This window comes from Acipenser ruthenus, chromosome 14 (assembly GCF_902713425.1).
Source record: "Acipenser ruthenus chromosome 14, fAciRut3.2 maternal haplotype, whole genome shotgun sequence".
In the NCBI taxonomy this organism is placed as follows: domain Eukaryota; kingdom Metazoa; phylum Chordata; class Actinopteri; order Acipenseriformes; family Acipenseridae; genus Acipenser; species Acipenser ruthenus.
In genome coordinates, this window is record NC_081202.1 from 29881818 (window position 1) to 29907876 (window position 26059).

At 36.4% G+C, this 26059-nt stretch overlaps 2 protein-coding genes across 3 annotated transcripts in view; one reads left to right on the plus strand and one right to left on the minus strand.

Moving 5' to 3' along the window:
* Positions 1–18: 18 nt before the first annotated feature.
* On the minus strand, positions 19–7649 carry adck2 (aarF domain containing kinase 2). Of its 2 annotated transcripts, XM_034033504.3 has the most exons (8): positions 5960–7648; positions 5377–5523; positions 3996–4124; positions 3547–3642; positions 3179–3424; positions 2841–2969; positions 1297–1350; positions 19–1096 (listed from the first exon to the last, which is right to left on the minus strand). In XM_034033504.3, the coding sequence occupies exons 1-8, from the start codon at positions 6845–6847 to the stop codon at positions 956–958; spliced, it is 1830 nt and encodes a 609-aa protein (XP_033889395.3). In that variant the 5' UTR covers positions 6848–7648; the 3' UTR covers positions 19–955. The 2 variants fall into 2 exon arrangements, with proteins under 2 accessions (XP_033889395.3, XP_058842307.1); XM_058986324.1 differs by lacking the exon at positions 2841–2969 and having other exon boundaries at positions 5960–7649.
* Positions 7650–18290: 10641 nt separating this feature from the next.
* si:dkey-82f1.1 (DENN domain-containing protein 2A) overlaps positions 18291–26059 on the plus strand; it is a 56598-nt gene continuing 48829 nt past the window's right edge. The window contains exon 1 of the mRNA XM_034032249.3: positions 18291–18691. The gene's annotated coding sequence lies outside the window, so the exon portion shown is untranslated. The remainder of the gene's footprint in view (positions 18692–26059) is intronic.

Genomic DNA, 26059 nt, shown 5'->3' on the forward strand with positions numbered 1-26059 from the left:
CCTAAACCTTTTTACAGGTCTGCTTTTAAGAAAGAGTTAATAACAAAATCCATATATCTTGAGTGATTAATAAACATATTTTAAAAAACAACAATTTAAAAGTCAATGAGACTTCACCCAAATTAGGCGCAGAGGTAATCATTCATCCGTTATTTTGTACAAAACATAAGGTTGAATTACGTCATTGAAAAATAACAATTAATCAACAAGACAGTCCACAAATTAAACTTGCATTTATCTGAGCTCAGAATGAGACAGTTTGTACCAATTTCAGTGATTTTTGTGTTTCATTTTAACACTAGAGCCAGTCCAGGGACATTAGACACCCTAAAAAGGTAGTAGGGAAATATATTCATCATTTACACTTTTAACAAAGAGTTACAAGCATAAATAACAGTTTTGAATATGAAAGTTAAGCGTTGGAGTGTGTCTGCCTCCTTGCATGCTGAATAGAAAATGAATGTGGACTGTATGTTGTCTCTACATTTTGCAACAAACATTCGGTTTTGCACTGTTGATAGCTTAACTAAAGCAATGACCGTCTGTGGGCAAGCAACTCTCAATACCACAAAAGGAGTTGTTTGGCCAGCATATTATGGCAGTCTGCCTGGTCTACGTAAATTGAACACCATGTAAAGATGCACAGTATACATCTGAGCTAAGGTAGTTTTAATGTAATCATTGGAGGATAAGTACTTTTTGATTGACTTGGAGAACTAAAAATCAATCACTTCTACCGAGTGACTGGTAAACACCCGAGCTGCAATGTATGTCCACTTGACTTAGGGGCCGATTTGATCAACCTATACACTACCAGGATAAGTCACAGCTTGTTTTCTTTTAAAGCATTTACAGCACTGTTAAATCCCTCTGAGTGTTTTGAAGTTCTAGATGAATATCTGATTTTCTGGAGGTGTGAATCCACTGGATTTCAGATGTGTTGGTACAGTTTGTGTCAGACGAATGATGCACAGTTCTTCAGCAGGAGGGGTTTAGCAATCTCCAGAATATCCAGGTGCGGGTCCAAAGACCTCCCGAGTCCTTCAAGGACCATGATGGCAAAAACAATCGAGGCAAAGTTACTCTCCAGCTTCACCTGTATGGGGGAGAGATTACTGCTTTACAGTAAATCTTAGCTATTTTGCACTTTCGTTACCTTGTTTTTGTTTTTCTTTGCAAATTAAATTTGAAACGAGAGCCTTAGAGGACAAGGGAATACATCCCTCAGTTTTTAAGACTTGGCCACCTTCTTCACTTCATTAAATATTTCTGTATTATTTTCGAATAATTAATTACCTTGTGTGTGATCAGCAGCTTGAAGACCCGAGACAGTAAGTCACCAACCTGGAGCTTTTGAAGAAAATTAATCTGAATTTGTTACTTAACATTTAACATTCCCCTCAACATAATAAACAGTTACTCCATCAAAAGACTAATTAACCATGTATTGGTACCCCATTTGCTGTATTACCAATGCATAATGACTAGGTGGGCAATTTGTTCTTCATTTTACACCAGGACTTATCAGCCAGTACCCAGAAGAGCAGTGCACAGTTCAAGACTAAACATGGAGAAAGTGAAGGGATTTATAGCGGGGTTCTGAAAAATAGAGCGTTTTACGTCCCCACATGTTGCCACAACTGTTTAAATAATATACCTGTAATTTTTATTTTCATTGTTAACATCCCGAGAATATTTTACACTTATAACTTTATAAAATCCGTTTCAAAGCTCTTTTCAAAATGGCCGCTCTAGTGCACTGATAGTGTAAGGATGATTGCTCACATTGTCAAACAGGTAACACAGCAATAAAGATCCACGATGTGGTACGGAACAGGAAAGCCATTGCACTTGTTATGTTTTTTTTTTGTTTAGTTTTTTTCAATCGCTCTTCCTGCAGTGATTTAGAGGACAGATCTCAAACCCCAGTGCACTAGAGTGGACATTTTGAAAAAAGCTTTGAAACAGACTTTAAAGTTATAAGTAAAAAGTTGTCAGGATATTAACAATGAAAAGAAAAATGATAGGTAAGTTATTTAAACAGTTGCAGCAACACGTGGGGATGTAAAAAGCTATATTTTTCGGAACCCCACTACATACTCTTTAAGCCTCTTGTCTGGGCTCCAATGATTTTTGAGTTTAGTTCTTGAATTAAAGTAATTGTCGTTAACAAAATAGTTTCAGTAAATGTTCTCCACCATGCACATCCATTTATTATATAGGTCTCAAATGTATTTTCATTTTAAAAAGTGATTTCTGGTACTACACTAGGTTACAGCCATGCTTTTAGACTGTCTTGCATTTCCTGTGTAATTTCACCTGGAGGATTAAAATGTTCCCAACCCTACACTGGCTTATTTCTTGTCAATAACTCTGACTAACATACTTTCATCATATAACATGAAGACACTGCTGAGGTGAAATAACTCAGGAAGTGCAAATGCAAACAGATAACCCATGAAAACAGCATAGAAATGGAGAGCTTCCATTAACCTAAACTAGTGCCAGATATGTTTTTAAATTAAAATAAACGTGTGCTATAACATGTATTCCTTTCAAAACTACACATTTGAGAAATATGTAGCTAAATGGAAGTGCAAAGTGTCTAAGATTCAACAGATTATTTTGTTAGCTACAAAGTGCTCTGCAGTGAGATATACTCACTGGGCTGTGATATATTATTTCTTTAAAACCAATTCACCTCTGCTCAGGGGAATAGGACACAATAACCGGAAAGGGATCTGTGTAACCTAGGGAGAAGTTAGTGTGAATGATGGCTTCTTGTTACAGTATCGTAATGTGCCATTAGTGTTTTGGTCCACTTTTATAGATGCATGTACCTTTCCTAGGGCGACAGTATTTTTCCTAGCCTCATTCACCAGCTCAGCCATCTCACATTTGAACCTCTCCACATCACGGCACTCACTGGCTCGAGCATGATGCAGTATCAGCTCAGCCACCCTTTCGCCCTGCAACAGGCAAGAGTATTAGCTCACTGATGACATGAACTGAACTAAAAACAAATAAACACAAAATGACAGAAAGATCGGTAACATGAATAATTTCATGTGTTTTAATGTTTAAATGCTTTATGTTTGGATCCCATTTAATAAGGTGCAATGTTTTCATAATTTCCTCTGATTGTGCCACTATGTTTGAATAACAAGGCTCAGGTTACCTGCCCGAGCACCACAGCAGTGAAAACAGAGCGGAAATTCTGGAGGTCTCTCTCTCGGAGCTCCGCCACAATCCCGGTGTCCAATAGCACGAGGTGCAGTGTAGTTGTTGGAGGCTTCACGCTCACAATCAGTGTGTCACACAAGTCCAGCAGTGTAGCTGTGCCAAGGGGGTCGCTTTGTTTCTCACACTGCACCAGGATATTACCGGGGTGCAGGTCCCCGTGCACAAAATTATCTACAAACACCTGAGAGAAAGAAAGCAGCAAAAAATTACAGTGCTTCCAAAGGGGTGGATTCAACTGTTCTCTCCAACTGTACTGTACTGTATTGCAAGTACAACGTCTGCAGATTTTAAGAGGTCTCTTACCATCTTAAGGAGTGTGTCCACTCCCATCCTGGCAATTTTTTGCTTCAGTTCTGCTGGGATATCCTGTGCTAGGTATTTAGAAATGGGATCACTCTCCTAAAATGAAATAGAAAAGAAAAACTGTATGTGGGAACACTTTTGAAACTCTCAATTTAGAAGAGTGCAACAACCACAGAGTGTAGGTCCATTTCATAAGATCTGAAATGGCAAAATAAATAAATAAATACATTCTTTAGGAAGACAATGTTCAGGGTTTCATCCCAACTCCAGAATTACAGACCTCTATAAGAAATGCATGTACACTAAAGAAAAGACTGATGGAAACATTTAAACAGACAGAGAGAGCACAGCTGATTCAACCGATTTTACTGTAGCTGTCATTTATAAAATAGAATTGTTTCTTACTAGTTTTCTCAATAGTTTTAGGTTTAGAAGTGAGATTAGCTTGCCTCGAATGTTTCCACTAGAATGTTTCTTGTGATGAAAGGACGAAGGGGAGTCGGAAACTTTACAAAGTCCACATCATGAAAATTCTCCTGGAATCTTTCCATATTTCTAGCCTCGTATCTCAGGTCAATCTGGAACGACAAACAGAAACACAGTTTGAACAATGAAAGAATGCATGAAACTTCACTTTGGACATCAGGTGTCAGTGTTAGTTCAAGGTTCTAGAAGCTCAGAAACAGTGATAAACAAATGTTAAGACACCAGCAATATAATATTATTATATAAGTTAATAGTCCTGTCTAGGGTGTCATCTCGTGCAGTTTGGGCGAGAGGACCATCTACTGGTTGTTGTATATGCTATTTTATATATATATATATATTTTGTTCTTCATAATAATGAACTGAAAATGTCAGTACTGCCTCAATCAACGGGTATGTCTTTAACATACACCCCACCAGCGGTCAGTGTGATGAAAAAGTTGATGATCATGACATATCAACGGTATGTACTGAATATAGTGCTGAATAAGAAATAGCAATGAAATGTTTCATCACATTTTGATAAACTGTTCTCCAGACATATTCAAAATGTTAGTTATAAAGACAGATGGATGGACAGATGTACGGACAGCCAGACACCCAGAATCTGATACTCAGTAACTTATGCTAAATAATTTTCATGCTGAGCGTCATGACAACTGGAAAAGCGATTTTCCAGATTTATACAAAAATGTAAGTGTGACTTAAACATGGACAGATGTCCACAGGGATTTCATAACCCAGGTACAGCAGGACAATTTCTGTACTCTGGTTGGCTGAGAGGGTATGCATAATGGTGAACTAATATACAGCTGTATATAAATGACTGCAACATCACACAATCCATTTTTTCATCCTCAAATCTGTGATTGTCATATTTATTGCTTAACCCTTTCTATACTCCATATTTTCATTAAGGTTTACTCACTGTTTAAAGAATTTGCAGCACTTTTGTATGGCTGTTTTCACAAATGAATTCTCAATTAGGTAATACTGAAACTTATTTGAAAAATTATGTTTAAAATAAAAATAGAAAATACTATTTCTGTTTCAAAATAGGTATTTTGAAATTAGTAAAATATGTTTATGCCCATCCCTGTAAATCACACAAATGAATATTGTACTCAGGAATAGCTTTAAAAGAAAAAAAAAAAAAAACAGCTCATATTCAAGATAGTACAGAATAGCAACTCTTACCAGTTGTTTTGACTTGCATGATCATTCAATTCTGTGATTATTCAAGTCCTGCTTTTATACCTGGACCCGCTCATTAGTCACATTAGAAAGCGAACTCCCCTAGTGCTACAACATATATGGAAAAAAATGGTCTCTAAACGTTTTCACCTGTCGGGTCATGAGCTTCTCAAACTCCTCCACAACCTCATACAGACTGAGCCACTTGAGCCCTGGGAGACACCCCATCAGCCAGCTCCCAGTCTTCATAAGCAGGAGGTCTGTCCGGACCTGCCGGGCAATCCCAGGGTGAAGGACCTGGGGGGAGTAGGGAGGAGAGACATTTATTTACAACAAGAAAAGTTCACCCTAAAGCACTCATTTTGAGATCTCATGCATAAGGACAGTAAGTGTCCCTGAGCTACACTGTAAAAAGGTTTTAACACTGACATGGAATCAGTTTTATGCAGGTCTGTATATGGCCTTTTTGCTGATGTGCTCCAACTGTATTGAACAGTTATATTTAATATAGCTAGGTATTAGTTCAGCTCCCATGTCTCAACTCTGTTGTAAATTAACAATATTTTACAGAATCTGTTTGTATGGTGTTGCATGTATTATACTGCTATTGATTGTGAGATCCTTGTGACCTCCTCAGTCTCAATGAGTTTAAATTCCTGGCTAAAAAAAAGAAAGAGACCTTCATCCAGAAACATCAGTTTCCCATCACAGTTCAAAACAAACGTCAGTTTACCTTAATAGCTACTGGCATGATGTGCTCCCCGTCTTGGTCATCCTTTTTGGTCCTCTCCAGACTTCCTTCTGCTGTATCCTCGCTGTCATCCTCAGCCTGCCTCCCTACCATGGCCCTGAACACCCCCCTCAGCCCAGGGATCTCCCATGCTTCATACAGATCATCCTTCTCCATGGAATCCACCAGCTGATGAAACTCAGGGTCTTTCACTCTGTCCACGTGAGCCAGAGCCCTGTAGACCTGCGCCACGCATCCCGAGCCCACAGGTTCCTTGCTCTCGAACTGGAACAGGCTCCTCCAATCCTCCCCAAAGGCCTTCCTCAGGCAGCGCTTGGTGTGGGCCCAGGAGTGTGGCTGCACTCTGACGTGAAGCCGGGAGAACCTGTCGCAGAACTCCTCCGAGAACAGGTCCCGTCTAGTACTAGCCCACTGGCCCAGCTTGATAAACGTGGGCCCAGATGACTCAGCAGCCCACAGGAGGAGGTCCAGCCACAGCGAGGCTAGCCTGTGGGAGACCAGGCTGAGAGGGTACAGCAGGAGCAAGGGACTGAACTTCAGGAATAGGACAAAGGACCTCAGCCCCAAGTCAAGAGCGAATCGCAGTCTGTGCAGCTGAAGACTCAACAGAGAACTCTCTGCCTGGGAGGTTGTAAGCAGTTTCAGATCAGCTTCCTTCAGAGCCACCTCTTGACAATTGACCACCGAAAGCACTGCCTTCCCCACACCCCAGCATGCTAAAGTGAGTTTGGGAACACTACTTAAGGTCAGGCCCTTAGTTTTACCGAGGTATATTTTCATTGAGTTAAGCTTTGTATATGGATTGATGTTGGTCCGTGTGACAAAAAGTCTAACGTTGATCATAAAACCTCTTGCACTTAAGGCAGCCATTTCTTTTTAAAATTTTGTTTATTCTTTTTAATAATGATTATTTAGTTAATTCAGGTTGTAATAAAAAATGTGTTTTTTTTCTTAATGTAGCTCTCTTTATCCATACATAATAAACTAATATATTTAGCTTTTTTGTTTGTTTGTTTAAAAACCATCAGCTTGTTTGTGTGAATGTGATCTATAAAATAAACCTAATGACTCGAGTCGTTTTTTTGTTTTGTTTTTTAGTATATTTTATACTGTTCAATTATAGTATCTGTGTGTGTGTGCAGCAGACGTAAATAAAAAATACAATCATTATTATTAAATATATATATATACGTCATAGAGGATTTCAATCAGGTGTTTTCTTTATATTGTTATTGTTATTGTCATTATTGTATTACGATCTTTGAAGAATATTTGTACTGGAAAAGTATTAGTTTTACTAGCTCGGAGATATTTGACATAACCAAATCATACCCTCAAATACAGGAAATCCACAGCGACGACAGCAGTTTCTATAATTGAATTCATTCATATTTTAACCTAGCTTTTGTGTTCCGTCCGTCCACTTCCGCCCACACTTCCCTTGAAAAATGAAAGGGAAATACATGCATAACAAATAGGCTGAGACATTTGTTGCCCGTTTTGCTCTTACCCCTCTGTCTCTCGACACGCCTTGATTTCAATACGAAGCTGTTACCAAAGATATATTTGCTGTTCCTCCAGAGCCAACGTTCAAGCCGTTCCTGGGGCAACAACTCGATTAGCCAATCACAAAATACTTAACACATTCACCTTGCCTCAGAAGCAGACCTACGCGTCATCAACCGCCTCACGCCCACTCTGTGGGGGGGGAGAATTCGTGTCTTATCACGGACAGAAAGGTTGATACAATTTGCTACCCTTAAATTAGCAAAATGCAATCTGCTAGGTGAAGTATTGTATTGTGTATAACACATTTCTATAAATTAATTGTTAAAATGCATGTACACGATATGGATGGTGCTAAGATTGTATTTCTTGGCAATAGAAGTTGGAGATACTGTACCCTTCACTTACTTTAGTGTGTGTGTGTGTGTGTGTGTGTGTGTGTGTGTGTGTGTGTGTCTTTTTCAGTTAAGAATATATATTTTAAAGTGAAATTAAATATAGCTTGTGTTCAGAATTAGAATACATTTATAAAATTGCCATTCAGATAAATTTCCTGGACCATGGGTGTTTGTCCTGGACCAACATTGCAACTTGAAATAAATAAACAATTGAACATAGATTTAAAGCTGCATTTTAAATTCACCACAATAAATGTATGTTGTCTTTTGCAGTGCAAATGAATACATTTTATGTATTTTTTTTCCATGACAGATGAGAGAAGACAGAAGAAAGATTTCAACCTGAAGGCAAAAGAAATTTCAGAAATAAAAGAACACACGATAAAGACTGTATGACCATGATTGAAAGCTGTTTGTGTTTTTATAACTCAGGCTTGAATGACAAGTCATGCATGAGGGCAATTTGGTGAGGTTTCTTGTGAAAACATTCACAATACATTTTTTTCCAGCATGTATGTAAATATTAAAATTGGTTATTTTTTTATTTTTTATTTAATTAGGTCATAAATGTAAATACTGTACTCGTAATAAACATGTGGTAAGTCTTTACTCACTTGTTTATGTCAACGATTATCATGCACTGAATGTGTCATTCATGAATCACATGTAGAACGGCCTTGTTCCTTATGAAAATGTATTCAAGATTAGATCATGTATTTGCGGGGCTAACTTCAGAGACAGCAACCTCTTAACTCACTTGTTATGTCTATGTATTATCAGTCAAATTAACCTGATCAATTTTTAGTTATGTTGCAAAAAATATAAATGTTGTGTTTCATTTCCTTTTTGTAAACAAAGTGTCAAATATAACTAGTCCAATACAACTGTATAAATTATTATTGAGTAAAGTTTAAAATAGTGAGGTGTCATGTACTAAGCTTAGAATTTCACATACCTGTACCTAAATAAACATTTACAAAACATCACAAAAACATTTCTTGTTAATATTTTGTTGACAAAGATTGTGATATATATACATGTATTCCTCTATCTGGGTTTCAATTTGGAGGTACAAAAATATTAACTACCGAGCTTTATTAGTGGGGCTTGCGAAGCAAGAGTCCCCACTTTAAATCTTCGACATCTTCTTCTTCTTCTTCTTCTTCTTCCTCCTCTTCCTCTTCTTCTTCTTCTTCTTCTTCTTCTTCTTCTTCTTCTTCTTCTTTGTCACGCTACTCCTCTTACACCGTTTAAGCTACAAACGCCGTTCAAACTTTAAAACGTGTAGACCGGTCTGGAATAGTGTGCTTGTATACAACTTTTTGATATATTTTATACTTTTTAAACTATTAAGCTTTGTGTCCTTTTTTTTGTCCATCTTCCTTCACTTTAATGGGACTTTTTTCAACATTCTAAAGCTCCGCATTGCTTAAAAACTCCCAGACTTCCAACATTTTATTTACTGTAAACGATGTAACTTTTGACACAAATCAGCTACTTTGACCACTTTCCCAACAAGTAAGACAAAAAGTTAGAGCATATGGAATCTTCCTCTACTTCTCTGTTATTCAAATCTGAAATCCAAACAGAAATAACTTTTACCAATCAAGAGGTACACCTGTTTTAGTAACCACATCAACTAAATTTTCTCTAACTTTTTGTAAACAACTGAAATTTTGACCACTTTCCCAATAAGCTAGACAGAAAGTTAAAGGGTATGACATCTTTCTCTACTTCTCTGCTATTCAAATATGAAATAAAAACAGAAATAACATTTACCAATCAAGAGGTACAACTGGTTTAGTAACCGCACCAATTCAATTTTCTCTAACTTTTTATAAACAACTGCCATTTTGACCACTTTCCCAACAAGTTAGACAACTACTAAACAGGAATGAAGTCTACTAATCAAGAGGTACAGCTGTTTTAGTAACTGCATCTACTTCTTTCAGTAGGCTACTCCCCACTGTTGAATTAACTGTCAAAGAACTTTGAGAAATTTCAAATTCTAGCACATTCTAAGCATGAGACAATTAATAAACAATGTGACTTTTGACACAAATCAGCTACTTTGACCACTTTCACAATAAAGCAAGCCCCACAACTTGTAGTTACAAATCTAGTTTTATTTATTTTTTTGTGTGTTGTTTTACAATACATATTTAGAATAGCTGTACAAAGTTTATCAACAAGTTTATCTGTACTGTTTTTAACAAACAAGTATTCTGCCACATTATCTGATATTCCTGTCAAAGAATGAAAATAAATAACAAAACAATATACGAATAACAATATAAGAATAAAAAACATTTATTTAATAAATGGGGTTCTGTTCTACTTCTACCACAGAAACAACGCTTTTGCCTATGTGCACCCCGTGTAATAAGGAGCTCATTCATTTCTTCAGCTGTACAACACGTGCAGCACCTGTTTCTCTCTCAACTCGTCTCCCATTTGTCTTCGAGATTGCACACATGCATATTGAGTAGCTTTTCTCGTTTACGATTGGCTGAATGTAAATGAGCCCCAAAATGAAGTGATAGCGCGCGGAGATTTTTCATTCCAATGTCTTTCGTGTCTGCAAAGTAAGAAAAAAGGTAAGCGGTGAATTTTGTGTTAATGTTATTGTTATAACTGTATATTAATATTTTGTATTGCTCTTTTAATAACGTGTATAGGGGCAGTTTAAATAATAATAAACAGACAGTTATAGAATATGTATCATACAAGCATATATATATATACACATGTTTTAAATGCACTGTAGTTACAGTATTTAATGGTAATTCAAAAGTAGGCTGCATTTGAAAAAAAAAGATGGTGTGCTCTAACGTGAAAAAACCCAAGAAAAGGTTCAAGTACAATAACTACCATTTTATAGGACCTTTTTTTTTTAGATGTTTCATTATTATTATTATTATTATTATTATTATTATTATTATATTTTGGGGGCTGTGATGTATATGTTTTGCAGGGTAGCTTTATACGTCAGGCAATCATAATAATAATAATAATAATAATAATAATAATAATAATAATAATAATAATAATAATAATAAGACATTTTTTAAAGTCATTAAAATGGGACAGATACACACACAAAAAAAAAAAACCCTGAAAAATGTACTAAGACCAATTACCGTGCAAATGGGTAGTAACAAAAACGTTTATAAGACTAAATATAAATTACATTTTATGTTTTAATGATTTACAATTCGCGGGAAACAGCTGCCAATGTAACTGGTTGTGTAAACTAAAACCTGTGTCCCCTGAATCCACGGCGTTGTGGGACTGGAGACCATTTGTCAGCTTTCATTTATAAGAAAGACAGGTGGCTTTTGGAGTCGTACTGGATAGCAGAATACAATGTATATATGATTTCTTGTGTGCAACTTTTATTAATACAACTGTCCATAACCATTGGGTAACCCCATTATGTGTAAAACAAACAAACAAACAAAAAAGCTGGCCTAAGCCTCAACATAACAGTTTTATGTTTTTTCTTTAGGATTAATACTGGTAACTAAATGTGCTGTCATCTTTGACCACAAGGTGGAGATCTAAGTACTACAGTAATACATACTGTACCGTATTTCTTAAACAAGCTGTATAAGTGACCTTTCAACTGCATGTAGAATTTCTCAGATTTTCACAAAATATTGTTTTTAATATAACACAGTTTTCTCTCTATTTATTTTGCTATCTGACTACACATTCTTCTTCTTCTTCTTCTTCTTCTTCTTCTTCTTCTTCTTCTTCTTCTTCTTCTTCTTCTTCTTCCTCTTTTTCTTCTTCTTCTTCTTCTTCTTCCAAATCGTAAAGGGACACTATATTATTTTTCTAAAACCACTCTATGGGTAATTGCCCTGTTAAATAAATCTAGTTGAATTTTGTTAAACATGTACTTGTTTTTATTAAAGCGCTTTGTGATGGTGGTCCACTTTGAAAGGCTCTATATCAATATAAATATATTATTATTATTATTATTATTATTATTATTATTATTATTATTATTATTATTATTATTATTAATAACCAATTTCCAGTATATTTATAAACTAGCTGGGAAAGAGTTAACATGTGTCACAGTTAAAAAATATTTTTATAAACAGCAACAACAGTAGACAGTTCCTGGAATTTCCCTAACCTAAGGCAAATGCTGCATATTATTTAAAGTTAAACCCTGATCTGAACTTACGGACGCCTTTGTTCCTGAACTCTAGTCGTAAGCAGTCGTGCTCCTCTGCCCTTTTGTCATAGAAATGCACTAACTAGCCCTCTGTTATTTGCACTACAGAACACTACAGCACAATAATGAATGTGTTGGATTTTTAAAGGCACTGTTGTATTGTAATTGTCTGAATTGGAGGTCAACTGCCAAGGTCAAAGTTAAGTGTTACTTGAATAGTCTGTAGTGTATTAATCTATGCACTGTCTCATTTTACTATTCATATGTTGAGTGGTAGTAGTGCTTGGGGAGTTGTTTTTTTACATTTTATTTAAAGTAAAGGCTCAAAGCAAAAGTGTGGTAAAGGAAGTCAAGCCCAGTATGGAAAAACATAGTAAAAGCCATGCTGGTAAAGCATGGTACAATGTAAAGAAAAAGCATGGGGAAACCATGGTAAAATGCAAAATTACTATGTTCACCATAGTCAGCTTTTATAAGGGGCAGACAAGAGTGCTAAAAAGCTATCTCAGCCTAAAGTACGTCATTGAAATGTATATACCACACACAAGTTAAATTACAGACAAGAACATTCAGTCTTTGTTTTTGAATTGGTACTGGATTGACACTCTGTATTTCCTGGTGTTTTATTTTTTCATTCAATTATTGGCTTATAGAAGCCCATTGAAAAATATGATTCCCTTTTTTCCTGTGACTTAGCAGTGCTCAGAGTTATGCTTTATAATGTCCAGTAGCAGGAACATGCTTGGATTGGTCATGAAAAAATGTTGACAACAGCCAGAAATGAATTGTGTTTTAATGTAAAGTTCAAGAAGACCATAGTGCAGTGCATTTTATTTATTAATCTGAAACATATTGCTCAGCTTTTGAATGGTAAGACTGAGACATTAGAGCATTTACAGTTTATTCTCATGTTTTAGCACACTAACCTTACTGAGGCAAGTGTTATAAAACTTTTAAATTAAACACGAGCGAGTTGAAATGTCTTTATGTATTTAGGGTCCTATAATGAATACAGATGTGAAAGCTATGTATAGTTTAACACAAAAAAACAAACAACATTTTTTTTTTCCTTATGTGGCATAGTAGCACCCTGGTCAACGGCAGAAATATTCGGAAAACTGCAATTCAGTACTTTGGTGCACTTGTGTTCTTTACACAAACAAAAAGGTTTAAACAACAATCCAATCAAAACACTTCAAAAACAAAACAGCACTCAAGCTACGGCTATCTCAGTGCATGAACCAGGAGCACAACCTGCTACTCTCTACATTAACTCTCAGTACTGTTCAGTACAGCTATCTCAGTGCATGAACCAGGAGCACAACCTGCTACTCTCTACATTAACTCTCAGTACTGTTCAGTACAGCTATCTCAGTGCATGAACCAGCAGCACAACCTGCTGCTCTCTGTCTGCTCACTACACTCTCAGTACTGTTCAGTACAGCTATCTCAGTGCATGAACCAGCAGCACAACCTGCTGCTCTCTACATTAACTCTCAGTACTGTTCAGTACAGCTATCTCAGTGCATGAACCAGGAGCACAACCTGCTGCTCTCTGTCTGCTCTCTACATTAACTCTCAATACTGTTCAGTACAGCTATCTCAGTGCATGAATCAGGAGCACAACCTGCTGCTCTCTGTCTGCTCTGTACATTAACTTTCAATACTGTTCAGTACAGCTATCTCAGTGCATGAACCAGGAGCACAACCTGCTGCTCTCTGTCTGCTCACTACACTCTCAATACTGTTCAGTACAGCTATCTCAGAGCATGAACCAGGAGCACAACCTGCTGCTCTCTGTCTGCTCACTACACTCTCAATACTGTTCAGTACAGCTATCTCAGTGCATGAACCAGGAGCACAACCTGCTGCTCTCTGCACTATCAATGCTGATCAGGTTTGGCAATGCCTTCACTGAACTGTCTTCCTAACTCTCTCCCAAACAGTCTTTGTTTCCTTTTTAAATGGTGTTTCCTTTTTGCATGCCTAGCATTCTCGGGCTGATCAATCAGACAATCAGCCTCCCCAGAAAGACACCACACCAAACCAATTTAAGGTAATTACCACGTGACTGTGCAATGTAACAGTGAGAATATGGGGCGTCAAGTGTAAAAATAAAGCACTAATATTTTAACTTTTTTTTTGCGGATTTAATGCAAATTGTGTTTTTCAAAATGTATAAGTTATATCTGAACGTACAATTTTGAAAACTTGTAAGAATGTGATTATTAACATTTATGCATTTAGCTAAATCTGGACCTTTTGTGGTTAAATCTAGGAAAAAATATGCAATTTACATTAAATCCGGAAAACAAACACCTATGAAAATATAAAGTGCCACCGGGGACGGCATATAAAAAGTTTGTTCACGTTATTTCTTTTGCGATTGAGGACCCACTGGTTTACAACAAGTAAGTGGCCACAAGTACTCTTATTCATTGAGGACTACAGCTGGACATGCTAATTTACAGGAGCGAGAGGGTGAAAGCCGGACCAAAACAACGCAAAACTTCTTGAAAACTATACCACTTGATTACACCACCTCTATAGTCTACATATTAAAAGTAATGATCATTATATGCTGTTAAAATGTCAAAACTTCCCAGACAGGGCACTAAAATAATGCGAAACATCTTTAATACTATAGCACACGTAGTCTATATGATTTGTGTGTGCATATAATTTTGTAAACCCAAATAGTAATTTGTTTTAAATAAAAACATTTACACAGTAAACCACTTGAAGAAATAGGATAAATATGTTTTCTAGCAAAACGTGTAAGCTACATACAATCATATATCACACTGTAGTTTACTAATAAACGTAAACACGTTTTCAGCTTGTATACGATGAACCAAAAATGCTACAATCTTATCAAATAAAAATTAAATCTACATGCAACGACTATATCAAAGTGCTATTTAAAATAAAACTTGAAACCAATGATTCACCAATAGTGATATATCAGTGCTTGTATTTCTTGTCAATGTGGATGCGCTCTTGCACAGATCCGCACATCACTCTGGTCTGGACAGAACACCCTCTGCTTGGTCAAAAACACCGTTTCTTCAAAGGACCCTTTTCAGTGGACCAGGAAATTACATCGTAGTAATAAACTGAAGTTTACTGCAATGTCTGTTATGCATGGTAAAGAAAACTGGGGTGTTTGAATGCAAGGGAGATAAATAATGACTGTAATGTTCAAGACTAAAAATTACATTGGAGAAAAAGTGAAACATGCACAAAACAAAGATAAGCAAAATAAAAGTAAACTTTCATACTTATCACTATTTGTTTTAAAGAATGGATGCTAATAAGGCCTATTTTTAGCTTCTGAGTCAGGCCAATTTTAGTATGGAAGCCCTGCTATACACAAGTAAACCATACATGGTGTATTTAATCCAATGTACTGTACTTTAGGCACTCTCTGCTCACAGGAAAGCAATCCAGAGTCACTGAATGTAGGCAGCGAACAGAAATCACAGCTTAAGGGTTGATTTGATCACCCTGCCATGATGTCACAGCTTTATTAGAGCATTTAACATCACGGGAACCACCCTGGATTGGATAAACCACCTATCCTTGGTTACCATGGAACTACCCCTCAAAATATGTGGTTGATTCAATCCAGGGGGATTCCCCTATACTGTAAATTGCGCTAATAAAATGCATCTGTGGTTTATCACAGTCACATACAGAGGATAAAAAAATTACAAACACCTGCCATAATATTGTCAATAAAGTTTAGGCCTCCGTGGGCAAGGAAGCACTGATCTGATGTAAGAAGTATGCAAGGTCTTCGAATGGTTCTGGAGGAATAATTTCTCGATTATTACTAACTAATTCCATCAGGAAAGTTAGAGGTAAAGGCCTCTGTCTCCATGGTTTTTATTTTTTTATATAACATATTGCTGCACATGCTTTATTTTTAAACATAATCAGGATTTTGAAATTTTTATCCACATGTCATTGGGTAAAACAAAACATGGATGAGCTTTAACAAGACACAGTGTGTTCTCATGATTCAAGGGCCTGATTTTCAGTACTCCACATCTTTCCCCAACATGGTGTCCAGGGTCTTTTTTTCAAAACCAGCTTGCAGGCTCTGTATGTCTCCACAATTAAAGTCCTCAGCTTTGAGAAATGCTGACTAAATCCAGGAGGCAGGGGTGTCTGCTGAATGGATATGATATATAACATGTGCAGGCCTGTAGGGTTGGACGATAATGACATTTTCAGTTATCAATTATCGGCTGTAAATTATCACGATAATCATGATTATCGGCTGAAAAAATAACATATGTAAAATGTCTTGGAATTTATCAAATTTAAAGCTATATATACTTGAGCAATATGACAACTGCCTCTACGAGTTTAGAAGAAATAAAACTAGACAATTTTCAAAAAGACCAGCATCTTTATGAAACAATGGTTGGTTACAAAAAAGCACAAATAATATAACCAAATGTTTGTTTGGTAGCTTTTCAACTTTTGAAATACAGGCTACTTATTAAAAAAAGTGTTTTAAATAATAATAAAAAAAAAAAATTATAAATTTGTGAAAAATATCAGCTTTTCCACACTGCCTACAGACGGGCTTATTACCTTGCGTATCACTTTCTGTCACTCCAAAAAACTGCCACACAGGACTGATGCTGTTTCTTTTTTCAAAAATCTTTTCAGAAGGTTTGATAGTTTCTGCAGTTGCCATCGCCATTAGCTCAAACGTTTGCCTTTACTTGGTGAATCTTACGTCACATGTTACAACTTCCCACTACGCAGCGCGCACAGATCATGTGTTGCGCCTCACGCAGACAGTTAAGTTCTGTCTTACTGCTTCAATGCAGAGTTACTGTTACACACAAGCATATCATAGTGGGTAACGGACGATAAAATGATTATCGATAATTATTTTTCAACGCAATACAATTATTGATGCAAAAACATTATCAATAATATCACGATAATCGATTATTGTTCCAACCCTACAGGCCTGCCTGGATGCTCCTAGTGTTGTCAGGGATTCAAAGCAAAAATGGTGATTGAGCAGTGCCAAGGTTCCCTGCAGATAACACCCATCATTTATAGTTTAAAGAACAAGGGGCATGATTCCAATGTATCTCTTTTCTTTTTTGCAATAGTAACATGGATTTTCTCCTTAAAAGGTTATTTAAACTTTTAAACAATATGCCTCAACATACGGAATCCCTAAAGGGACATAGTGTAAAAAAACAATTAACTTGTGCGCACCAGTTAGTGTTAGTTCTGTGTCAAGGTGTCACAAATAGTTTGTTAGTGAGTTATCTTATTTTAGTGTAGTGAAAATTTAAACTGTACATGCTTTACCACAATCCCAGTCACCTCTAATCACATGATATTTAACCTCCCATTTTCTCAGCTCTAATCACTAAGCCACATTGCCTACCAGTCCCTCATCTCTAACCACTGAACTACTCTGCTTCCCACGACTCAGCTCTAACCACTAGACTACTCTTTCTCCTAGGCCTCAGCACTAATAACTAAGCCTCTTTGTCTCCCTTTGCAGTCCACATTGTCCAACCCTCAGCTTTACTGTACAAGTCTAAACGGTTTCCCGGTTCCCCTATTTAACCACAGTTGGTACATATATATATATATATATAGTTATAGGACTTATTATCTTCCATCTCTTACACATTTCACAATGACTCATGTTCTCATTTCAAAACAAATAAAGCATGCTTAATCTCACCAGACCTGGGCTCTCACCACTGTGACACATATCTCATCCAAATCCATCAGCACTCTTTGTTTATTTCAAGATAAAGCTTTATTCCTATGTGAGTTTCAGAAACTGTAAAACTGATTTGCAGAGAAGCATTAAGTTGCTTTGGCTAGAAAATAGAATGCAAAAGACTGCAAGCTTAGTGCACAGAGAAACGAGTTTGGTGGGGAGATAAAGTTGGCTGTAAACACAGTCTATCTTTCCCAAGTAAGGTATTTTCGATTCTTTAAATTTTTTCTCTTCAGAAAAAAGGGAAAACTTTTAAGAGCAATTAATTTGGTCCCAGAGGAGCCTGTTATTTATCTATTCAGTTACGCTTAGTTTGCTTCTTCCTGTTCTTGTCCTGTCCAAGCAGGGACACTTGGTTTCTATGACAACCGTGGCTCCATTTGAACAGCCAGCTGCAGATTAGCTCAGTGGTTGGGGGTGGTATGAGAGGGAGGGGTGGGAAAAGTGCAGAGAGAAAGAGAGACAGGCAGCGTCATTGCAAGAAAGGATAGCCACATCGTCAGAGTGAGAGAGTGTTAAAAAAGAGAGAGGGAGAGAGAGAAAGAGAAAGGCGTTTGGAAATCTAAACTTAAGCATCAAGCATCAAGACTGAAAAAAACTGGGTGCAGAAAAGTTGCCTGGATTTGTTGTTATTCTTTTCTTTTCCGGAGATAGAAGAAAGGAAATCTACTGGAAGGAGTGGAGCTGATGATTGTGGGGGTGGTAGAGGGGGGGAGTTTTTAGAATTTTGTGTAAAAAGTTTCTTGAAGGAAATCATGCAAGCAGATGCTGCCAGAGCTGGTGTCAGGTTTCAGAAAATGAGGGCCGATAGCAGAACCACTGCCACAGGGACCATCCAGCTGGGAAAGGTAGGAGAGTCTAGAAATAAAAAAAAAGCTGGATGCATATGAAAGCATATTTGTATATTTTAAAACAGGGTTCAAGTGTGTCTCACTTTTTCAAAGGGCTAGGTCAGTGTGATATATATTTATAATAGTATATATTGTTTCTAAGTAATGTATTGATATGTTTACAGCTACAACAGATTGCACAAGCAGTGCATTGATAGGACAGCTGCAATGCACGTGCAGTATGAAGTAGAAGTGTTTGAAGCAGAATAACTTCTTCGATTGAGATTCTGGTCAGTGCGAGCGGCACTACTGTCTAGAATAATGTACATAGTAATACATAAGTATTCAATTAGCATGCTAAATGTACAGTTCTGTACAACCATCAGCATTTTTATTGTGTAGCCCACGGGGTGGCAATACAACACATATGTTATGTGGTAAAACCACATTGATAAAGAATAGTTCAATCTTTTCTTTTGAACCTTCTCATGCACTTGGGAGAAGCTGTCTAATTATATAATATATACTGTATTATCCAGCAAGCATACGTAGAAATGTCTATCAAATGTATTTACACATTTCATAAGCTTTTACTGCATTCAAAACCACAACATTCTGGCTCCCAGTACTCCACACTAACCACTAAGCCACACAGTGGAGACAGTCCTCCACTTTCATAAATGGAACTCGCTGGGACTCCCTGCCCTCAGCCTAAACTGACTACAACCACTGCTGTTAGAATGCACATTATCCCAACCATTGTATCACACCACAGACTAAAGTCTGGATAGGCTACATTCTGCTAATTTCAGTTGTAGGTCTGTCTGCCATTGTGCACAGAACAGCCAATCACCCAAATAGCTATTTAAAACATAAGGCTTTGGTTAGGTTGACCTGACAGGAGTAATGTATATTTAGAGGTAAAGTTTACTGGGGTATAGTTCTTGTTCCCATAGTTTATGTCTCAGTTAGTTTTTTACAGTAGCTAGAGAAAAAGGTTTCGGAAAGGTAGAGTAATATTTGTTTAACACATCAACACCTTTGCTTTGTTTATTGCATGAAGTTTTTGTTTCCTTTTTACAAGCTAAAAGATTGCAAACTATATCCAAGTATTTACAAAGTAAACAGCAGAAAAGGGTTACACTAAGAAATGCTTTAAATCTAGTACTGGGAAATGCCTGTACTGGTGGGGTGCATTTTACTGATCTGAAATTTAAGAGAAAACCCCTTTTCCTTGCTCATATTATGTGGCAAAATATCTAATTCGATCTTCTCTTGAGACAGCCTAGGTGGACAGTGTGATACTTCTGCAACTGGCATGATGCATGATAACCAAAGGCTCTCTACAGAAAGCTATGCTCTAAATATTACTGGAACCTTAACAAACTCACATTTTACCAGTACTTACAGCCCTGTTAAAGTAGCATTGGTGTAGTGTTGTGATGGTGGAAGCACTGGTGACTAGTTAACTCTTTCCAAACAGGGACTACCATTTCAGTCCCAAGTGTCGGATTACATAACAGAACCCCAAACAAACGTTTCTCAGTAAACAGGCAGGGTATCCTGCAGACACAGGTTTGATTCAAGGGTCTGGAGCTGCTTTTTATTTTCCGTCTGAGGATTGAATCACAAATGCAGAAATACTTTGCAAACATTCATGTGAAGGTGTAGGAACAGCAAGACTAACTTTTGACAACTTTGTTCCTTGTTCAATTGCTAACTATTTCTAAATGTCAATTTTCCATGTGTAATACATACATGAAAGGTAGTACCTTTTAAAATTATTGGTGGCACATTTCCAGTCTTCCTTAAACGAGTTTTACTATCAAAAAATGATTGAACTAATAACAACTGCAGGGGTCAGTGGAACAAAGTTTCAGAGAGTTCAAGACTATGCCAGTGTTCTGTGTGCACACCTGATGCTAACTCATAATAGTGCTGCGAAGTGTGATCCTCAATAATTTTTTATATATTCAACACATTTTACGAATTTGTGAAGGGCCCGTACACAATAAAATATAGTACTTGTACAAAAACAATAGATTCCATACGATGCATTTACTGGATATGAAGACAAATCAAAGAAAATGCTATCCAGTAATCTTCAAAAACAGATCATCCATAAAATGCTATAACTTGCAAATGCCTATTGGAAAATGTAAGAGATGAAGTGTTCATGGGGATCACTGCACTGTAGTCTGTGCCTGTTGGTGAATACTGTAGTAATTATAACATGCATTGTATCCCATCTCTCTTCTTCAAAAGAGACAAAGCTTGCCTCCTTTAGCTATAAAAACTCTCAATCCCCTCCCAATATCTTTTTCTCTCGACTTCATTCAGTAGTGTTTACGAAGCTATTCACTGGCAGCTTTCCATAATAAAAATGCTCGATACGCAAGTTATTGTTAAAGAAATAAAAGTCTTCAGAAATAATATGCTGTTGTAATGTTTCTACATTTTGAAAGTGTTAATTGGGTACATCGTGAAAGACTTGCATTTCAAATACATTACGAGACTTGGAATTGAAACAATTCTATGAAATTAAAAGTTAAGATTTGATGTAGTCTTTAAAGACATGTTAAAGTTACACCTGGAAGACTTTGATTTGTACTTGAATGATGGCTAACAGATTGCTGCTGCAATATACAACTGCAAGTTTTGCTCACTATTCATTTAAAATATGTTAATAGTTCATTGAAATGTCCGGTAAGAGAATGTACTGTAAGCTAGAATAATCTAAGTGTTCTATTGAAATCCAACAGGATTTCAGGGCACTATTGTAAAGTGTTGAAAACATGACTTTTCATGCAGTAGTTGAGGATTATAGTATTTTTTCTGCTAAGTCCTCATGACAACTGCACAGTAGCCAGTAGCCTTTGTCAAAGGAGTATGGTGGTGATCTAAGCACTACTTAATGTACTACTTGAGGTTGTTCAACATCTGAAACCAGTAAATAGCTTTACTAAAATAGTACATCACTGGCTATTCAGTAATATACAAGTACTATTTTCATGAATCTTCTCCAAATTCTTATCTTGATGTATTTAGCCTATAAATTAATGTAGTCTGAGATTATGAGCACCATCTCTACATGTGCACTGGTTTATGGTAAAGAATAACAAATATTTGTATTTTTACATTGATTGTAATTTAAACCTGGGCAACAGATGGCCCCCTGACCAAACTCTGCATGATGCTGTGAGCAGGCAGCCCTTATTTGCCAGGTTGCCAGCTGTTTCCAAGGGGAGGGTAGCAGAATGCTCCTTCAGCATACATGACAGCTTCTGCTTTCTTGAATTCCAATGCATTGTGACTTCCCAGGGTGGTCAGATGCTGTTATTGTCATTCAGTCCCCCCCTTCCCAACTACCCAGCACTGCGCTTGCAAGCTGCTCTTTAAAGGATTTGGAACATCTCAGAACTGAAGGGAGGGCGGAGGGGGTGGTGATATAAACACAATGACTTTAAAAAGGGGGTTTGATACAGAGATCAATAAAGTGTTTGAATCAGTGTTTCAGATGGCAAATCAGTCCTTCATGGAGGATAATGTGTAGGGCCATTTAATCGCTTGTTATTGGGGGCTGACCATTGTTTGTGGGACTTCAGGGGCTCTGTTTTGAAGCAGAAAAGGCTAAAGTCTGTTTCAGAAATAATAGAACACTTTTTGCCTTTGCACTTACTTCAGAATATGACAGAATATGGTTCATCATGATTTTGATATCTTTATAAAGAGGTTGTGCATGACCAAAATCAATACATAGCTTTTAACTTGAAACTTGGATGGTTAAACAATGAATCACACATGTGGAATTTATAAGGGGATCGTAGCGAGTGATGGTCTTTTATATGTGTTCGTCCGAGTTTTAAGTGGATCAAAAATAGCTGACTGGTGACCATCTAGGAGCACTTTATAGGTGGAGAAATACAGCAGCAGAACTCAAATATTATACACTGTATAATATTTACGCTTCTAGATCACTAGCTCACTGGATGAAAAGAAAATCTTGGAACCACGTGACAGCTGTGTTACGTCTTGACACAACATGTAACCAATCAAAGAGCTGAAGGGGCGGGTTTTCTGTGTTAAGCGCTAAAAAAAAAATAACTGATTATTTTCAAAGCAAAAATAGTGAATGCAGGGTTTTCAAAATAAGCCGGCGATCGGCCCAATCTAGCGCCTAAATACTAGATTTGCGCTGGCTACTTTATTAAAAACATATTAAGATTATTGTACTGTGATATATAGTACATAATAGCTATACATATGCACCAAAAAAAAAAGTGAAAGAAGTGAAAAGGTTTCCAGTTTTTTTTTGTGAACTCCAATAACCCTACGTTATCTTTCCCCAGTCAAATCGTAGAGTGCCTAAATAAGCACAGTAATTTACCATAATAAAAAACAGTAATGAAAAAGAAAATGTAGAACATAAAAAAGAGCAACCAGATATAGTCAACGAAAGACAACATATTATTCAAATTCTTTGTCATATTATATATTTATTTAAGGTAAAAGGCTTAAATCTTTTTTTTTTTCTTTAATATACCTTTGACTCTATGTTCCATAACCTTTTAGAATTACTATTAATACTTAAAATGATCAATTATTAACTGATTGTTTCTTGGTGTTTCTTTAACATATTATTATTATTATTATTATTATTATTTATTTCTTAGCAGACGCCCTTATCCATAAACAGCATCCCATTACTAAAACTTATCTAGCCCAACAGAAGAAAAAAAAAAGAAAACAAATGTTTGTAAACTTGTCAATGCTCAAATATTGGATGTTCTTGTATTCCTCTGTATTTAAGCAAGACTTGTGTGTGATTTTTAGTGGGACCAGTGAGATGGGATTTATAAAGGTGTTGTTACAGGCGTTGGCATCGATGCTGGTTAGGACTGAAGAAACAAGGCTAATTTAGATGGGAAGGTGAGGAAGGCGGGGTGATAAAAGCTTTATACTGTATTTCAAAGTGTAATGTTACAAAATTAGCTAAATTATTACTGTACGTAAAAAAAGATGAAGTGAATACAACTTTAGGGTGGTTTATATGATTGAAAGAGATTTCTCTGAAAGGTAGCATCCTAATGCATTATTAATCATTTAGAAGCTCATAATGTTGCATAATTTGTTCTGTATATCTTAGTTGAGCTCGTTTATCTAGTTAATATGGCACAACTTTTTACTTGCCAAATGATAAATTATTCAGCAACTGTGGTTAAGTTAACACATGTGGGTTTTTTTGGCATTTATGCAGTACTAGCATTACGCAATTGCATTTTGTAGTTTTTAAAATGCATTTTTCGGTTTTAAAAATCTGTAATTGTTTTTTTTTTTTATAACCACAAGTGTTTGATACATTGACAGCAATGATGAAGCTAGAAATGCATGAACAAATATGACAAAAAAACCTTTCTAAACAGTTTTAATCAAAGTGCCTTCAGAAAAAAAGGGTACAAATTGGCACAATGTAATAGAAACAAACTAGGAACATTGTAAATTAAAACAACAAAAAAAAAAAAATCAAAATGTAGGTTTTTTTTAGTAGTTTTTTTTTTCAACACAAGCTGAACATTTCAAAATAGATTTAATGTTTTCATTAATAATTAATGACAAACAATGTAAATAAAAGCCTGAATATTTTGATTTATTCTAATTTAATAAAAAGGCACGTAGTAATATCTCCCTGAGAACTTTGGAGAAAAAATGTAGCAACTAAACCCTACATTCTGCAGAAGTCATTACAGTACTATCTGCTCAGAATAACTTATAGGTAGTCGTTTTCACCCAAGCGACAATGGTAGCCAGCAAGTGAGGCAGAGCTTTTTTAGAGTTAAAATCACGGTTGTGTACGGTGGCTGAGAGGTGCAAAAATAGTTTTTTCATGCGTTCTCATGGCATGTGTTTCTTGAAACCTCTTGTCATACAAACACCGTACTATTTCAATCTCATTTTTAAAATATATACATATATATATTTTGTTTGTTTAAACTGATTTTGTGGTAATGTCCTCGGGTGCCTAATTCTGTTTTTTTCTCTGAATTCCACGATTCCGTCAGTGTTCTCCGCAATGCGGATTTCATAGGACCCTATATTTAAATCACCTTTTGAAAGGCCATTAAACTTCAGAGGTTTTATTTTTTTATTTCCACAATACATTTGTAGTTGTAGCTGGTGTGCAAATTACACTTTGACCCCTTCGGAGGTAGCTGTCCCCTTTTCGAGTCAGAGTCTAGCCCAGTGGTGGGCAATTCCGGTCATGTCTCTCCTGGTATTTGTTCCAACTGAACCTTAAATTACTTAATTGGACCAATTAAGTGCTTATTAGAAGCTTATTTGGTCCAATGAATTAATTTAGGGTACAGTTGGAACAAAAACCAGGAGGAACACCGGCCCTCCAGGACTGGAATTGCCCACCCTTGGTCTAGCCTGTAAGCAGTATAGTTCATGTTGATTTTGAAGTGAGGAATGAAGCAGATGAACGAGAAGTGGCTGTGTTGATGGGCTGATATGACGTGGTTTTTTATCCCCTCTTTTCAAAGGCAGTCCCTGCCCAACAACAGCTGACAAAACTTCTTCATTGGTTTCCTCAGGTGTATTGCATACGGTGCCCATTTTAGGACGTCCTCAGGTACCACTCCTTCCTGTGTCAGGCATCAGCCCTCCTCAAGTCAATCGTCAGTCCCTTGATACAGTATAAAGAAAAGATGATGGTATAATTAAAAAAAATAATGAAAATGTAAACTAATTGTAACAATACAGTGTAGCTACTGATTAGTCGATGCATTTTTACAATTCTTTAGTTGCATTTAATATGTATATTTTAAGTGTTTTAAAAATGTGTTAAGTTACGATGTGCAATTTAATTATTTGAATTCGCTTGGATTGAAATTGTAAGTCAAATCTTCTCAGCATATGACATCAGACATATCCCCCATCATTTATCAAATATACAACAGATATGAAGCCTAGAGCTTTACACACAAATGATCCCACACCTAAAATAAACATGTACTAGGGATAAAATAATGTACCTTCCTGCAATTCTCTCCTAAGTTCGTTGTGCTATTCATTTACTTGATCCATGTTCATTTTTTTACACTTTTAGGGTGAATAAAATAGAAATAAAACAATTATTAAAATGAATAAAGGTAAAAATGGTTTTACAATCATCCTTTCTTTAACAACTTCTTACTCACCCACCACAATAAATTAATGCCATCCATTTGTCGAACCATTGATTGGCATTTATGTCATCCAATGGAATCATCAAAAGTTTTTTGCTCTTGTTTGATGGGTGATTCAGACAACTCCACCCAACCCCTCACTCTCCCCTTAAAAAAAAAAAAAAACTTGAGGAGGACTGATGCCTGACGACTGACTCAA

Excerpts from the sequence above, each read along its gene's own strand:
- adck2 (XM_034033504.3), bottom strand. The coding sequence starts at position 6,847 with ATGGCTGCCTTAAGTGCAAGAGGTTTTATGATCAACGTTAGACTTTTT. Across the intron at positions 4,125-5,376 it reads AGAAGCTCATGACCCGACAG|ATTGACCTGAGATACGAGGC; the intron begins GTGAAAACGTTT and ends TTGTCGTTCCAG. Across the intron at positions 1,351-2,840 it reads ATACTGTCGCCCTAGGAAAG|CTCCAGGTTGGTGACTTACT; the intron begins GTACATGCATCT and ends TTTCTTCAAAAG.